General features: G+C 36.6%; 1 protein-coding gene and 1 long non-coding RNA gene across 2 annotated transcripts in view; one reads left to right on the top strand and one right to left on the bottom strand.

The window, feature by feature from the left end:
* The window catches only part of LOC311086218, a 74,034-nt gene that overhangs the window by 34,395 nt on the left and 22,897 nt on the right, over positions 1-16,742 (bottom strand). The gene's annotated exons all lie outside the window — the stretch shown is intronic.
* On the top strand, positions 9,381-15,433 carry LOC311086261 (uncharacterized protein). The gene is made up of 8 exons (XM_084119054.1): positions 9,381-9,468; positions 9,659-9,731; positions 11,109-11,317; positions 11,531-12,513; positions 12,592-12,661; positions 13,107-13,281; positions 13,409-13,571; positions 15,113-15,433. The coding sequence occupies exons 3-7, from the start codon at positions 11,113-11,115 to the stop codon at positions 13,569-13,571; spliced, it is 1,596 nt and encodes a 531-aa protein (XP_083975180.1). The 5' UTR covers positions 9,381-9,468; positions 9,659-9,731; positions 11,109-11,112; the 3' UTR covers positions 15,113-15,433.

Below are 16,742 nucleotides of genomic sequence, written 5' to 3'. Positions count from 1 at the left end.
GAACATAACAAAAGCATAACATCTCCTCTTTAAGGAAAACAAGCACTTGTCAGGTTATTTGACTGGAGGATTCCTCAGGTCAAAGGTCAGTTTGTTTAACGGAGATAAAGTCGACAGTACGTGTTCAGGCGCTCACACACACACACCTGTGTTTGATTATGCTCGCCTCAGGTGGGAAGCGGCAGGTCCTCGTGGCCGTCGATCAGTCACATCCGGATGAAGTGTTACGACATGAGAATCCCATATAAACGGATCAGTCTTAGTCATTATGTGTAGGAGACTAAAAGAGACAATTATACTAAAAGACTTGCTATAAAAGTATGAAATATCAATCAGACGACAGAATGCATGTGTGCGACAGGTTTATCACTAAAGTTTTGATCATTTAGAGGCCTAAGAAATATGCATTAGGTTAATACTTAGTGTTAGAGGTTTGTATGCGTGTTAGTAATAGTGATGCATGACTTAGCCAACAAAAAAAAAACAAAAAAAAAAGAAATGGAAAAAAAAGGGCCTCCAATTATTCCTGGAACATAAACAGTCAATAATAATGCTTTCATGTCCACTGTCTGCAGACCCATGAGCGTGTTTGTACAACGAGAGCGAGGTCCAGGAAAACGCCGGGAGATTGCAGCTCGTTCTCTCTCCAGCGCCGCATATCTACAGGAAACATCTTTTCGCAGGCCAGGAAGTGTCACTGTCTAATTGGCTTGGTGTGATTCAACGAAAGGGCTTTTCTCAGCCAATGGGAGGGTGGTTATTTTGAGCGGCGGTATAAAAGACGAGGCGCTCGCGGATCTCACACCAGCTCAGAGGAACGGCAGACCTCTGCTGAGTTACACCGCGTCTCTGAGTCACTTCACAAGCACTTGCTGTGAACACAGGGCAGAAAAACTGACTCACAAAACACACAGATGTGCTCATGGGCTGATGCCATGCGCCTATAGCGTGGCCAGGTCATCCTTTGGCCCAGTGGAAGAAAGGAAACGCAGAGATTTGGGCAGAAAACACGATTAACCGTGTCGTTTTACCATGTTCTTACCATTTCGTTGAGTGTAGAAGCCTGGTTAAATAACCAGTATTTATTTATGCTGTTTTTGTGTTTATGTTTCAAACTGTAGAGGATTTGCAATCCAGGTTTGTGTTAAAAAAAAAAGAAAAAGAAAAAAAGTATTTTGATCTGATCAAATAAAATACAAAGAAAATTGTATTATATTATTTATTTATTATATTATATTGCATATAAGCAGCAAAGTTGTGTAATATACACAGTATATATAATTATCTGAATACAGTATTATATTTTAATGTTTTTTGTTGTTGTTGAAAGAAGGCTATTATGCTCATCAACGCTGCATTTATTTGATCAAAAATACAGTATTCTTTTAAAAATATTATTACAATTTAAAACAACTGTTTTCTATGTGAATATATAGTAAAATGTAATTTATTCCTGTGATCAAAGCTGAATTTTCAGCATCATTACTCCAGTCTTCAGTGTCACATGATCTTTCAGAAATCATTCTAATATGATGCTTTTCAGGATCTTTGCTGAATAGGAGGTTTAATTGAACAGCATTAATTTGAAATAAATTTTTTGTAACATTATAAATGTCTTTACTGGAATTATTTTGATTAATTTATTGCATCCTTGCTGAATAAAAGTATTAATTTTGTTTAAAAAAATCTGACTGACCCCAAACTTATGAACATTAATGTATACTGAACCCTGCTAAAATAGTATTACGGCAGTAAGACAGTGAGACAGGGCTTTATATCCAGTGCTTGACATTATTCACTGTGTCTAGTGGTTTTCAAAAGTTACGAGCCACTCAGCATTTTCACCGGCCACAATTTTGACATCGATACCATGGGGGAAAACGTCCATATAGATATTTTAATATAATCTCATAATTTTGCAGCAGGGATATTAGGCTACTGTCACTTTAAGACCTGACGCACAGACCCATTACACGTGCATTTTCTTCTCAACTGTTTACGTTCACTTAAACAGAACTGACTGTGTTTATGTGAAAACTCGCCAAGATCGTCATTTTGACATTATTTTGCGTGTATTTGACTGTTTAAGTGCAATAAGCAGCGAAAAACACTTAGTTTAGTCCTGAGAGGCGGCTTTATGTGGGTGTTTGAACACAAAATCTGCGGAAATAATGCGCAATACGCGTCGAATTGAATTTTTTTTGACAACACTACATTGCACTTAGTTTATTATTTCAGATGCCTTTTTAAAAGACTACAATTGAAAAATGTATGCAGTTAAGCCGCCAAAGTGTCTAATAGGAGTGACTGCGTTACACACTCCTGAAATACACCCGCATTTGGCGAGTGTTAATGTCAAGCCCTGTTTGTGTGTGTTTTTAAATGGATATTTCACCCAAAACTAACATTCTGTCATCATTTACTCACCCTTGTATTGTTCCAAACCCTTTCTTTCTTCCACTGAACACAAATGAAGAAACAACATTGACTTTCACATAACAAAACTCAGAGGGTGAGTAAACGATGACAGAATGTTGATTTTTTGGGGTGAACTATCCCTTTAAGGCCTTCATAACTAATGAAGTCAGTATAAAGGTGGTTTGGCTGGCATGCGCTGAGGTCATGTGGTTTAATCTTCAAATTTAGGTCTGCGATAACATCACCTTGTAAGGCTACAATTGACTCGTGGCATTATAGTCAATTAAGCTTTTGGAATTGACTTGGCGTCTAGCATGCAGGGCATTTCAGAACGGTACAATTATGCGTCAGCATATTCCTGTCATTTATGAAAGAGTAAAAAGCATAAGCTACAAGCCCCAAAAATATCCCCAGCCTGTTTCTTTATGGGAGTGAAAGAGGATTTCTGTAATTAGCACACGCCGCTCCAGAGACAAAAGAAGTGCCGAGGGTCAGGAAGGGGAACAATCCCACAGCCGAACACATTCCAAGAAAAGCCCGGCGCGTAGGAATCATGGGTACCTACGGCTCCGACTCCGTGAGTCACCTCGGCTAAAAGCAGACGATGACATAAACGCCATGTTCGGAAAACGCACGGTCACCTTGACAGCACGTTGAATTGTGATTGTCTAACCGTTCAGCTAAAAAAAGATCATACATTAAAAAAAAAATAAGTATGACATACTTTTTTTGTGTTGCAAAACACTATTGAGGTGATACGGGTAAGGCTAGGAACAGGTTTAGTTGTATGGGAAGGTTTAACATGTAATTATGTCATTACAGAAATTACAGCGGTTAGTATGTGCACAATAAGTGCATTGTATCAAATGATTAGTTTAGTTAAAGTTAAAGACAACTAATATAATACCAATTAAAATAAAAATGAGAAAATAAATATATTATTCAGGTAACACTTTAGTTTAGGGTGCAATTCTCACTATTTATAGTTTATTGGCATGCATGTTACTAGGATATTGGCTGTTTATTACTTATAAAGCACATATTAATGCCTTATTCTGCATGACTATATTCTACATCTCTTAATCCTTATACCTAAACTTAACAACCTTACTAACTATTAATAAGCAGTGATTAGGAGTTTACTGAGACAAAATGTATAGTTAATTGTTAGTTAGTTAATAGTGAGAATTGGACCATAAACTAAAGTGTGTCCATTATTTGATTTAATTAAATGCATTAAAATGATTTCACCCTCATGTTGATCCAAAGGGTTTTCTTATGGAAGCTTGTTTCTGCCACTAAATACATTTTTTAATGATAATGCAACTTTATATCTCACAATTCTGACTTTATAACTCTCAATTGCGACTTTATATCTCACAATTCTGACTTTATAACTCTCAATTGCAACTTTATATCTCACAATTCTGACTTTATAACTTGCAATATCGAGTTTATATCTCACAATTATAATTTTATAACTCGCAATTGCGACTTTATATCACGCAATTCTGACTTTATAACTCGCAATTGCGACTTTATATCTCACAATTCTGACTTTATAACTCGCAATTGCGACTTTATATCTCACAATTCTGACTTTACAACTCGCAATTGCGACTTTATATCACGCAATTCTGACTTTATAACTCGCAATTGCGACTTTATATCTCACAATTCTGACTTTATAACTTGCAATATCGAGTTTATATCTCACAATTATAATTTTATAACTCTCAATTGTGACTTTATATCACGCAATTCTGACTTTATAACTCTCAATTGCGACTTTATATCACACAATTCTGACTTTATAACTTGCAATATCGAGTTTATATCTAACAATTATAATTTTATAACTCTCAATTGCGACTTTATATCACGCAATTCTGACTTTATAACTCGCAATTGCGACTTTATATCTCACAATTCTGACTTTATAACTCTCAATTGCGACTTTATATCACGCAATTCTGACTTTATAACTCGCAATTGCGACTTTATATCTCACAATTCTGACTTTATAACTCTCAATTGCGACTTTATATCACGCAATTCTGACTTTATAACTTGCAATATCGAGTTTATATCTCACAATTATAATTTTATAACTCTCAATTGTGACTTTATATCACGCAATTCTGACTTTATAACTCTCAATTGCGACTTTATATCACACAATTCTGACTTTATAACTTGCAATATCGAGTTTATATCTAACAATTATAATTTTATAACTCTCAATTGCGACTTTATATCACGCAATTCTGACTTTATAACTCGCAATTGCGACTTTATATCTCACAATTCTGACTTTATAACTCGCAATTGCGACTTTATATCTCACAATTCTGAGAAAAAAGTCAGAACTGTGAGATAAAAAGTCGCAATTACCTTTTTTATTTTTTTATTCAACATACATTGAGATTGAATGATGATTTATTTATACTGGCAGCTACAAAAAGGACAACCAATCTTCTGAAGTCATGTGTTAGCTTTAATATATTCAACATATATTATTATCAATGTTAAAAAACAGTTGTGCTGCTTCCTATTATTGAGGAAACTGTGATGCATTTCTTTTCAGAATTATTTGATAAATAGATTTTTTTTTTTTTTATAGTTCAAAAGAACAGCATATATTTGAAATATAAATCATTTGCAACATTATAAATGTCTTTACTGTCAGTTTGGACAGCATTTATATTTGTATGGTGCTTGTTTGGAATAAAATGTGGGAAGAGAGCAAAAAAACCCATACTGATAAACATCTCCTTTTGTGTTCTACAGAAATAAATGATGACATTTTCATTTCAGGGTGAACTATCCCTTTAAAACTATTCAAAACAACTAAAAACAGGTTCCTTCGCTTACAACTGAAATCTGCAGTATATTTTTGCTCGTTGCTGCATTTAAGTTTAGAATTGCACATTGAACTCCACATGCACATATTCCTCTGAGACGAAGTACTTCTCATAAAATTATTAATACACGAGCAAACACGAGACAGAAAGAGTTCACCTTTAAATACACACGTTCAGGATGTTACTCTGTTAGTCTTTGAGTGGGTGGCCTGATATTTAAAGGAACGCACGCTCACTTTACATCCATTTTCTCTCCTGGTGGTCGCGTCGAGAGGACGTACGCTTGGGAAACGCTCATTCGAGTCTTTTCCATCTCAAAGTTAGAAGGAAAGTTCCTTAAACTTTGGGTTAGCTAGATTAGAACAATCCCCCACCAACCCGTCATTAGTGGGATTGGAGTAACGCGCCACACCCAAGCGAGATGTTTCCGGCGCGCTCTAAAAATGGCCGTCTGATGATGGGGTCGGCGTAGAATAAGCGAGGGGTACCTTGTGTTTTGGTATTCAGATGTTTATTAAGCCACATGCACCGAGGAAAGTGAATCACATGTCTGTGGTTTCATTCAACGGCAACATTTTTACACATGCTGTAAAAAAACGTCCCAGGCCACCCTCAACGCCCACACCGGGCCACAGAGATGCCCTCAATACAGATGGGAAATATGTCAATCAGAAAACCAGTGCAGGAAAAGCATCTCATGCGAGATTTCAGACGGTACAAATCTGCTTCTCGGTTGTTTTCCGTTGGAAAAAGATGCATCAAAAGTTCATGCTGTTCTATTGAAAAACACCAACTGACTTTCTCATGAATTTCATTAGAAAAAGCATGATTTTCCATGCTGGCTTACAAGCTTGAAAGTCATAATCATGATGTAATGTGCATTTTAGCAGCTTAGGTTTGAAAAAAGTACATGCTTGATTACCTTTATAGGGAACAAATATGTGACCCTGGACCACAAAACCAATTTTAAATTGAGATGTATACATCATCTGAAAGCTGAATAAATAAGCTTTGCATTGCTGTATGGTTTGTTAGGATAGGACAATATTTGGCCGAGATACAACTATTGAAAATCTGGAATCTGAGGGTGCAAAAAATCGAAACATTGAGAAAATCTCCTTTAAAGTTGTGCATTTATGTTCACGATTGTGCAGCATTCACTCACAAAAATAAATGTTTTATATATTTACGGTAGGAAATTTACAAAATATCTTCATGGAAAGTGATCTTAACTTAATATCCTAATGATTTTTGGCATAAAAGAAAAATTTACCCATACAATGTATTGTTGGCTATTGCCACAAATATACCCGTGCGACTGGTTTTGTGATCCAGGGTCACATATTCACTTTTAATTGGGCGTTTTCCCTCAATAAACTCCTAATTACTGCTTATTGATGGTAAGATAGTTGTTATTGGTTATGTTTAGGTATGGGTTAAGGGATTTATGCTCATGCAGAATAAGGCATTGATATGTGCTTTATAAGTACTAATAAACAGCCAATATGCATGCTAATGAATAGTGTGAATAGTGTTCGAAAATCAGACAAAAAGGAGAAGCACAGCTCTGAGGAGCACTTCTGAAAGTACATGTATGAGCGAAACACAGCCAACGTTAAACCGCACAGCATACCGCTGAACACCCATCCATCACCTACACATTACACCCTGCAACAGGTTTTACAACCTGATGCCACTTGCAACATGTTTTACAACCTGATGCCACTTGCAACAGCAACATGTTTTACAACCTGATGCCTTTTAAGAATCACGGCCAAGTCAAGGATCATTAGTTCTATTGCCCATTAAGGCTTAGTAATGTGATCAAAAGTAAGTATTAAAAGTCCTATGCTATTTTATATTCAAGCAAGTCAACTCAACTTATGCTCATGCAGAATAAGGCATTGATATGTGCTTTTATAAGTACTAATAAACAGCCAATATGCATGCTTATGAATAGTGTGAATAGTGTTCAAAAATCAGACAAAAAGACTAAGATACAAGATGGCTTTTAGAAATAGATGCACCACAAGTTTATCCTCTCCTATCACAAAAACATAAATGGTGACACTTTATTTAAAGCCTTTATGTACAATGCATTACGAAAGTATTGTAACTGCATTAGTTATGCCTTGTCATGCATCGTAATAATAATGCATCGCAAGTCTCATGAATAATTGTAACCTCAGTTATTATACACCTTTATAAGGTATAATGCATTAAAACATGACAAACAACCAATTTCAGATGTAACAAGAAATCTGTGAATATTATAATGCAGTTTAACTTTAGTTACAGTTACACTGTAAAAAAATGCTGTAAATTTACAGCAGAAATTTACAGTACTGACCCGTTTTCTAAAATTACAGTTTCTTACCGTTAATTAGCACGTGATCTGTGGGGGAGGGAATGAACCGCGAACGACGCACTTTGGCAGTTGGCAAGAGTGACTGACACACGTCTTTCTCGGTGGAAGCACAGCTTTCATGTTGAAACTCATTTACAGGTACCAGACCACGGGTGAATCTAAAATAATTGTGTTCACTGTTAATCTTATTAATTTCGTGCTTTAAGACAGTGGATGTATGTAGCTAAATTTATTGTTCCTCAAAGTTAAACGCGCGCGCGCGTGTGTGTGTGTGTGTGTGTGTGTGTGTGTGTCCGTCTCCGAGCTCGCGCGTGCTTGCAGCTTTGCATATTTGTGTTCTTTCATTGTACAAGTTACCCTAATATAGAGGGAAATGTAAAATAAGTGCGTTCGTTGGATTATTGTATTAAGTAACGTTAGGTTTTTAAATTTACCGCCTTTCGCCAGTATGTTTTTTTTACGCTGTGGGGGATGGTGGAACAGCTAACGTTAGGTTCTTCTTTAGCACGAGACGAGTGAATTGCACACGTCTGTCTCATTGGAAGTTATATGAACTTATTAAATGTCAGTGTTATTATTTTGGCTTTTTTTACAGTATATGAGCACAATAATTTTAACAGCATACTTTTGCACTCGATACATTTGCTCCAACTAACGTTACATACATTAAGTCGTCGTCGATATAACAGAGGAAATTCACTTAAGTTTAATTTTAACTTGTTTCTCAAAGTTAAAACACACATGTGTGTGTTTTATAGCTGGATTGTGCTCTTCCATAGTGTAAAATGTTTACTTGCAAACTTTGTTCACACACATGCAGTACTTTACCTGCATTTGTGAGACACATGCGCATTCATATTCATGTTGCGAATGTCAGGTTTAATTGTGCATTACCTGCTTGTAATAAGAGTTTCAAAAAGTTTTCAGCTTTCAAAACTCACTGTTATCGACACAAAGAGGGGAAATCTAAGCTCAAATCTATGCCATTGACTTCATTTGAATTGACGTGTCATGTTGACTTGTGTCAAGTCAGGTGTGACACTATGAGTAGATTTTATCAGCATCTTAAAACTCACATTAGAGAGGGGAGAAGCGTTTCATGTCCATTTCAGCAATGTGACAAGTCTTTTTCAATTGTGTCCACTTTTACAGCGCATGTATCTAGAAAACACAGTGATTGTTCAGAGGTAAACCTGATTGATTCAGTTGCGCTTCCTCATAGCATGCATGAGTGCTCTGAACAGCATCATGAAATGCCACAGGACTTTCTTTGCAGTGATACTGATACTGATGGTGTGGAACAAGACACCTTTGGTGAAAGTGTGGACGAAGATCAGTTTTTGAGACATCTAGCTCTATTTTATCTCAAATTGCAATCAAAATGTCTGATTCCATCCTCCACTGTTCAAATAATTGTTGATCACCTTCAGGAAATTCATGAAATGAGTCACTCGCACCTGCTTTTTAAATTGAGAGAAAAATTGAGTGCATTGGAGGTTGCAGAAGCAGACATAAATGCTATTTTGGGAATTTTGCACAGTGAAAATCTCTTTGAGACTTGTAATTCACAAAAACTTAAAACTGATCAAAAAAGAAAGACATTTTTCAAGAATACATTCAACTATGTAGCACCAGTTCCACTTTGTCTTGGGACAAATGAGGCAGGCAAAGAGTGTTTTGCTCAATATGTTCCGATTAAAGATACAATTGGTTCTCTATTACAGATTGACACAGTTACAGAACATCGCAAACAAGTATTTTCTGGTGTCCGTCCTCACAATGTTCTTCATGATGTATGGGATGGTAGCAACTTAAAAGGTAATGAGCTGCTCAATACAGACACCTCATCCTTTAGTTTAATCCTTTATCAGGATGCGTTGGAAGTAGCCAACCCACTGGGATCTGGCAGGAAAAAACATAAATTACTCTGTGTATATGCAACTCTTGCAGATATTCCTCCACATCATAGATCACGCATTGACCAGATGCAGCTTGTTTTGCTTTGCAGGGAGCAAGACTTCAAGTATTTTGGCCAGGACAAAGTGTTTAGCCCTCTCATCAAAGACCTTAAAGACATTGAGGTAAGTGGCATTAATTTGCCTGATGGAACAGTGTACAGGGGAACGCTGTCTGCAATTTGTGGGGATAATCTGGGCTCCCATGGCATTGGTGGATTTGTGGAAAATTTCACAAAAAGTGTGCATTTTTGCAGATACTGCAATATAGAAAGGGAAACGTTTAAAAAAGATCCCTTGTTCAAAGTAAGTAAACGCACTGTACAGTCGTATAGGGATCTTGTTCAAAGTCAGACAAGTAATGCCACATCCAATGCCACTGGAGGTGTCAAATTTGACTCCGTGTTTAATGGACTACGTTACTTTCATGTGTGTCAGCCTGGGCTACCCCCCTGTCTGGGACATGATATTTTTGAAGGTGTTGCATCATATGATTTAGCATTGTACATTAATAATTTTGTCACAGTGGAGAAGCTGTTCACTTACCAGGAGTTAAATCGACGAATAAATAATTTAACATACTTTGGTAATGATGCAAACAACAAACCCAGTGATGTTGTTCCTGGGAGTGAAAAACTTTCTGGCCATGCAGTTCAAAATTGGTATTTTCTTAGGATGTTGCCAGGATTGATTGGAGACAAAATTGTAAACCCATCTGAAAATGAGACTTGGCAGCTGGTTTTGCAACTACGAGAAATAGTAGAACTTGTATGTGCACCAGCTGTGTCCACTGGTCAGATAGCTTACTTGCAGGTTCTAATTGATGAGTATTTGCATACTCGATGGCAGTCTTTTCCCAGTCATCCACTCAGACCAAAACACCATTACATCAGTCACTATCCTGACCTGATTTTTCACTTTGGCCCTCTAATTCGTTTGTGGACACTGCGATTTGAGAGCAAACACTCCTATTTTAAACAGTGTGCTCGCAAATCACATAACTTTAAGAATTTGTGTCGAACACTCGCTGAGAAGCATCAGCTTCTTCAGGCATATCTGTATGCTGGCAGCTACTTCCCACAAGACATTGAAGTAGAAAAAAGCACAGAGTTTTACCCAGGTGATTACAATGAAGACATCAGACGCTCAGTTTCAAATATGAACTTTGAGCCTATGAACACTGAGGTAGCCAGTGATGTTACAGTGAGAGGCACAAAATACAAAAAGAACATGTTTGTATTGATCAGTGACTCTGATGAGGGGCTTGTAGTTGGAAAGATCAAGCTAATTCTCATTCATCAGGGTGTGTCTTTACATTTTGTTACTCAGGAATATCAGGCTGTTCGCCTTCCAAATATGGGCGTTTACAGAATTACACCAGCAGAAAGAACATGCTGTGTAGATCTAAGGAATATTTTGGATTATTACCCATTGTTTGAGTACACTGTGTGTGGCATGCCTGTACTAATTCTGCACCACTCTTTTCTTTTCTCTTTTTTGTAGAAAAATGTCTACCTGGTTTGAGGAGGTTAAATGTATAATTCTTCAGGCATTGCCCAGCCTGCCTCCTGACATTCTCCACCAGATCATTTCCAGTCTTCAAAGCTCAGGACTAGAATGCAAAGACGACCTCAAATATGTTCAGCAAGAAGACCTTAAGGACATTTTACCTGTCATTCAAATCAGAAAGCTTCTTCAAATTTTTAAATCAGGTATGATGACATTTTAATCTTAATCTAAACTAAATAAGTATCTATTTTAGTGTACAACATTTTTCCAACAAAATACATTAACTAAATTAGGCTATTCTACATAGTTCGAGCCATTGAAATCTTTTAGTGGTCAGAAATGTAACTTAATTATTTTAATCTCTTTACTAAACTTTATTGCTTTTCTCTATGCTGTGATATTTGAAACCCTTTCAGAAACAGAGATGGTTACTCTGAATTTAGATGTACTACCAGCTCCATCAGTGTGTTCTTCATCTTCGTCTTGCCTTGCATCTCACTCAGAGGCTTCCAGGCCAAGCCTGACCTTCACACAAATGCCCAGCATTTCCAAGACATGGGCTGAAACTTTTCAAGTCCCTTGGGACAACATGCCTCCTGAAATCCGAACGGCAATCTCTACAGGAAAAAGACCGAAACCTGCAGAAAGGCGCCAGATGGTTAGAGTTCTGGTTGACGAAATGCGCAAGTTTGAACTTTGCCCAACACGTGCCCAGTGTCTTACAATCTGTCAAAAGATTGTAAGGGAGAACCCTAACACTTTTGGAGACAAATTTCCAAATGGCTCATTAATAGGAGCGGGATATACATCACTCCTAATTCAAGTGAAGACGAGGGTTGAAAATTTGAACCGTGAGAGCAGCTTTGTCTGTCATCGAGCAAAGCCAAACTCAGGATGCAAAAGAGGACCAACGGACACCTATGGCTGTGTGAGATTTGAACCGCACCTTCCCCCTGAAGAGACTGCAGAGACAATAGAGTCCAAACGTCAAAGACTGCATGACATTTACAGCCATGAGGGAATTGTCAGTGTAGAGAGAGCAGAAGTAAACACTCTTATGGAGACTACATTCTGTCTTTTGCGTCAGAAACTAAATTCCATACCAGCACCTTCAGTAGAAGACATTAGGAGCCAGTGGCCATACCTCTTCCATCAGAAGTCTATTTGTGCCCACTTCAAGTTGCTAACTGACATTGATGTGCTGAAAGCCTTTGACATGTCCATGAAAGAATGCGGAAAGGCTATCGTTGAGTACTTCAAGAGCAAATCAAAGAATGAAAAGGTGAAGGATGTCCTGTCCCACTCCCAGCCTGAAAACACAGAGATGGCACACCTGCATATCAAGCTTCTAATGTCCCATTTTCAGGAACATGAAGATGGACTGGTGTTGCATGCAGATGTGAGTATTTAGTTTTCTTCTTTTTTACTTTATTAAGTGATGATATGTATTCTGATTTGTGTATTGTGTCCTCTTCAGGTTGCTGCATCTGCAGCTGATGTTGAGAAGAAACTTATTCTACCTGGAAGTCCTCGTCTTATTTTACTGGGTTAGTATGTTAAGAAGAAACATTGACAAATGGGGAAGATACAATAAAATAAAATAAAACATTTCTATTGTATACAGTTGTTAAAGAATAGTTCACCCAAAAATTAAAATTGTCATCGTTTACTTAACCACATGTTGTTCCAAACCTGTATAAATTGATTTGCTCTTGAATACTCCACACTGTTGTATTTTTTTCCTACTATGGAAAGCAATGGTGCCTCACAACTGTTGGGTTACAAACATGCTTCCAAATATATTCGTTTGTGTTCAGCAGTAAATTAAGACAGAATAACATTTTGAGGTGAACTATCCATATCCATTTACAATGAAGTCTTCTCAAAGGCAGATATTTAAATGAGTTGCACCAATGTTTTCGTTATTGTTATATATTTATGGTTGGTTGGTTTATTTATTTTGTTTGTTTGTTTTTGCTGTTTTTATTTTAGGTATGGGAGAGCAGACAAATGCTGTCCGATGGATGATAAGCCTAGAAGGCCGTGTTATTTGTGAGTGTGTCCAGTCATCATTTTTGACTGCACTTTCAACACTGTTTGCCGTGTACTACGTCTTCAACCTGCAGTATCAAGAGGAGGCTTGTTGCACATTGGAGTTTCTTCAAAGGTATGACACTTAAGTCCTTATTGCTTTGTTTTTTGGTGGGTTTTTTTACCTTTCAGAATCATCTTCATAAGAATTTTGATGCATCATTATTGCATTCAATGGTAATTTGTTATATAACTGTCTTTAGACGCTTCGTCGGAATAAACCCAGAAAGAGGCTCAAAGACCTGCAGAGGCAAGGTGGTCTCCAAGAAGACGGGCAAGGTGGTGAATAAAAAGTCTTCCACAGTTAATCCAAAGGTTGCCTCTCTACTGAGAAATCTTGCGGATTTCGAGTGGGATTTCATCTAGGTAAGTAAATTTGCACATACACACTAATTTATGTACCTGCTTCCCATTAAAGTTGTTACAGTATACCAGCTTTTTTGTAGAACAGTTTACAATACACTACTAAAAGCTCTTTTCACTTTAATTTCAGATGTGCTTTACAATGTATTACTAAAGTGTGTGTCTTTCCAAACCCGTAAGACTTGTTCATCTTCAGAACTCAAATGAAGATATTTTTAATGAAATCTTTCTGTCTACACAGCCTACAAAACTACTACTTTTAGGGCCGGTTTCACAGACAGGGCTTAGATTAAGTCAGGATTAGGCCTTAGTTCAATTAGGGTATTTAAGTAGCTTTTATAAACATGCCTTAGATAAAAAACCTTTACTGGTGTGTAAGGGTGTCACGAATTTTCTCTCTTTTCATATTCCTCTTTAACCAGAACTTGAAACTGCAAAAAAAAGTGAACTTGTTTTTTTTTTGTGAACTTGAATGTCATCATGTTACAATAGAGAAATTAGATGGCAGGTTATTTTGTTTAAGTTTCCAATTGACTGAAGATATATTGTTACATTATGTTGTTAATAAACGTGACAATGTAGTGTGTGGTACATTGCAAACAAAGGTCAGATATTATTATATTGCTTAAAAGTCTAAAAATGGCATAGCTTGTGCTTTAAAAAAAAAATTTAAATCAAGAATCGAATCGAACCGTGACTTTAGAATCGAAAATGTAATCGAATCGAGGATTTGGAGAATCGTGACACCCTTACTGGTGTGCATCTTGAGACAAAACAATGGCTCTGACATATTTTAAGAAATTTCAGTGCAAGTTTCTTTCAGTTAAAACAGCTCAAACATGCATTTTAGTCTGGGAATAACTTAAGGCTTGTCTGTGAAACTGGGGGTTAAGGTCTTTAAAGTAATCCAGGAGACTCCAGCGGTTTAACTTCAGTTTGATGAAGAAACGCAAGTGCTTTTTGTGTGCAGGGGAAAAAAAAATTAACACTTGCGCCATGACGCATGCGTGTTAAACATACTTTGTGTGGGCTTTTTTGCTTCAGAAAATTGAGGTTAAACCCTGGAGTCACATGGAGTATTTTAATGATGCCTTTACTACCTTTCTGATGCTTGAAAGTGCTGTGAAGGCTGTCCGTGGAGTGACCGAAAGTTCTCAGATTTCATTAAAAGATATTCGTTTGTTTTCCGAAGATAAACAAAAGTGTTACGAGTTTTGAAAGTCATGAGGATGAGTAATTAATGACAGTTTCCATTATTTGGGTAAACTAGCCATTTAACCCTGGGCCTTTTCTAAACCCCAGATAAACAGCATCCTATGTTATATTGATTAATGTTTAGCATTGCTCATAATATACCCAGGGTTTATTTGCATATTTGTCATTGCCATTGATTTTTGAATGCTGCTCATGACCCAAAGGCTATGATTTTTGTAGTGTAGCATTATGTTGCTTTTTGACATGTTCTTCTGACACTTTATTTTCAAGCAAACAACATACAAATTTATTTAAAGTTTTTTCCCCCCATTTTTTTTTTTATCTTTCAGACTACACCTGCATCAGTTTGAAGATTACGGCATATTCCTGGCCTCTCCCTGGCCTGTTCCTGTTCCAAATATTTGCCAGGTTTTGACTTCGATTGACTGACTGTTATTAAACTAAATTGTGCAAAAATGTTCACACCATTTACTATTTCATAAAGGCTGTTTTTAGGGGAATGGGCACCCCAAGCACATTCTTGGCCTGGTCCTGTACCAAATACAGGTTTTGACTTTTATTAAACTAAAATAAATTTGCACCGTTTACTATTTCTTAAAGGCTGCTTTTAAAACACAAAAAGACTGCTTATTCTATTGGACGTGGTTCAGTTGTTATGATTTGCTTTTTTTTTTCTAAGCATTCAGATTATTTGTCACTAAACTGTCAATAAATTGTGTGCTATAAGAAATACCCTCTTGAGCTGTTTTTTTTTTCTTGGGAAAATCTTCTAAATGAAATATTACAATACCAGCTTATTTGTACAAGTATAGATATTAAAGTTAATAAAGAATATGTATCTTAGAATACAGTAATGAAACTGCAGGATTACGGTACAAAGCTGGAAACCCTGCTGCCAGTATTTTACTGTTAAATTATAGAAAAGCTGTAATTTAGATTACGGTAATGAAAATGTAAAATTACGGTACACAGCTGGAAACCCTGCTGCCAGTATTTTACCGTTAATTTACATGTACAATTTTTTACAGTGTATTTATGAAAAGATATAATGCATTATGATGTGCATTATGAATACCTTTATAATGCATTATAAATAAAGGCTTTAAGTAAAATGCTACCATAAAACCATACATTTCCATGCTGGTTTAGACTGGCTAGTGCTGCTTTTGACGATTGCCATGTTGCTGAATATCATAATCATGATCTGCATTTTAGTGGCTTTGGTCTGAAAATGCATACTTACACTTACTGTAACAATATTCATATTTTGCACTTCTAAACAAAATGAAGAGGATGTGCAACAGGTGTAATAGAGATTTGAAGCAAAAAAAGTATTTAAAAATCAGACAAAAAGACAAGATTTTTTGTTGTAAAGTTGTCAAATAAAATTATTTGAGTATGCTTTCTACTTCAAAAGATCACGTTTAATTAAGTGTGTTCCTTGCAGTGTCTTTGTAATTATTCGTCAAAATTTACAAGCAATTTCTGAGTGAAAATTGTTTCAAAGGTAAATCCTAGGAAATTTAGTTTCAGTGTAACAGAAGACTGCCAGAAACAGATGAGTCATGAGTTTCAGAAAAGAGTTCAATGTTTCTCATCAAATTCTTCCAAGACCAAATTGCTCCAAAGTTGAGACCTAAATAAAACTACTGAAGTCTATGCAAGACCAATTATCGATTTCCTCAGTGTTGGTACAGACACAAAAAGGAACAGAAATGGAGAAATAAAGATAGAATCAGAGTGAAGATGTTTTCTGTTGGTAAAAGTGACAAGCTCAGCAGTTCAGATGCTGTAATGACTGATAAATGAAGCTCAGGAGCCGTTGAGGTGAGATGGAAATATCTGACAACATCAGGTGTGACCCGAAGAGCTCCAAAGCTTCCTGTTATTTGCTCCATTTTAAATCTTATTAAAGCCTCAAGTCAGAGTACGAAACCTGTCGAGTCATCTTCCAGGCCG

The sequence above is a fragment of the Abramis brama genome (genome assembly GCF_963993115.1).
Source record: "Abramis brama genome assembly, chromosome: 7".
Lineage (NCBI taxonomy): Eukaryota > Metazoa > Chordata > Actinopteri > Cypriniformes > Leuciscidae > Abramis > Abramis brama.
The sequence above is the reverse complement of the archived record's forward strand: the minus strand, read 5'-3'. Positions and strand labels throughout refer to the sequence as shown.

Excerpts from the sequence above, each read along its gene's own strand:
- LOC311086261 (XM_084119054.1), top strand. The coding sequence starts at position 11,113 with ATGTCTACCTGGTTTGAGGAGGTTAAATGTATAATTCTTCAGGCATTG. Across the intron at positions 12,514-12,591 it reads GACTGGTGTTGCATGCAGAT|GTTGCTGCATCTGCAGCTGA; the intron begins GTGAGTATTTAG and ends TGTCCTCTTCAG. Across the intron at positions 13,282-13,408 it reads ACATTGGAGTTTCTTCAAAG|ACGCTTCGTCGGAATAAACC; the intron begins GTATGACACTTA and ends AACTGTCTTTAG.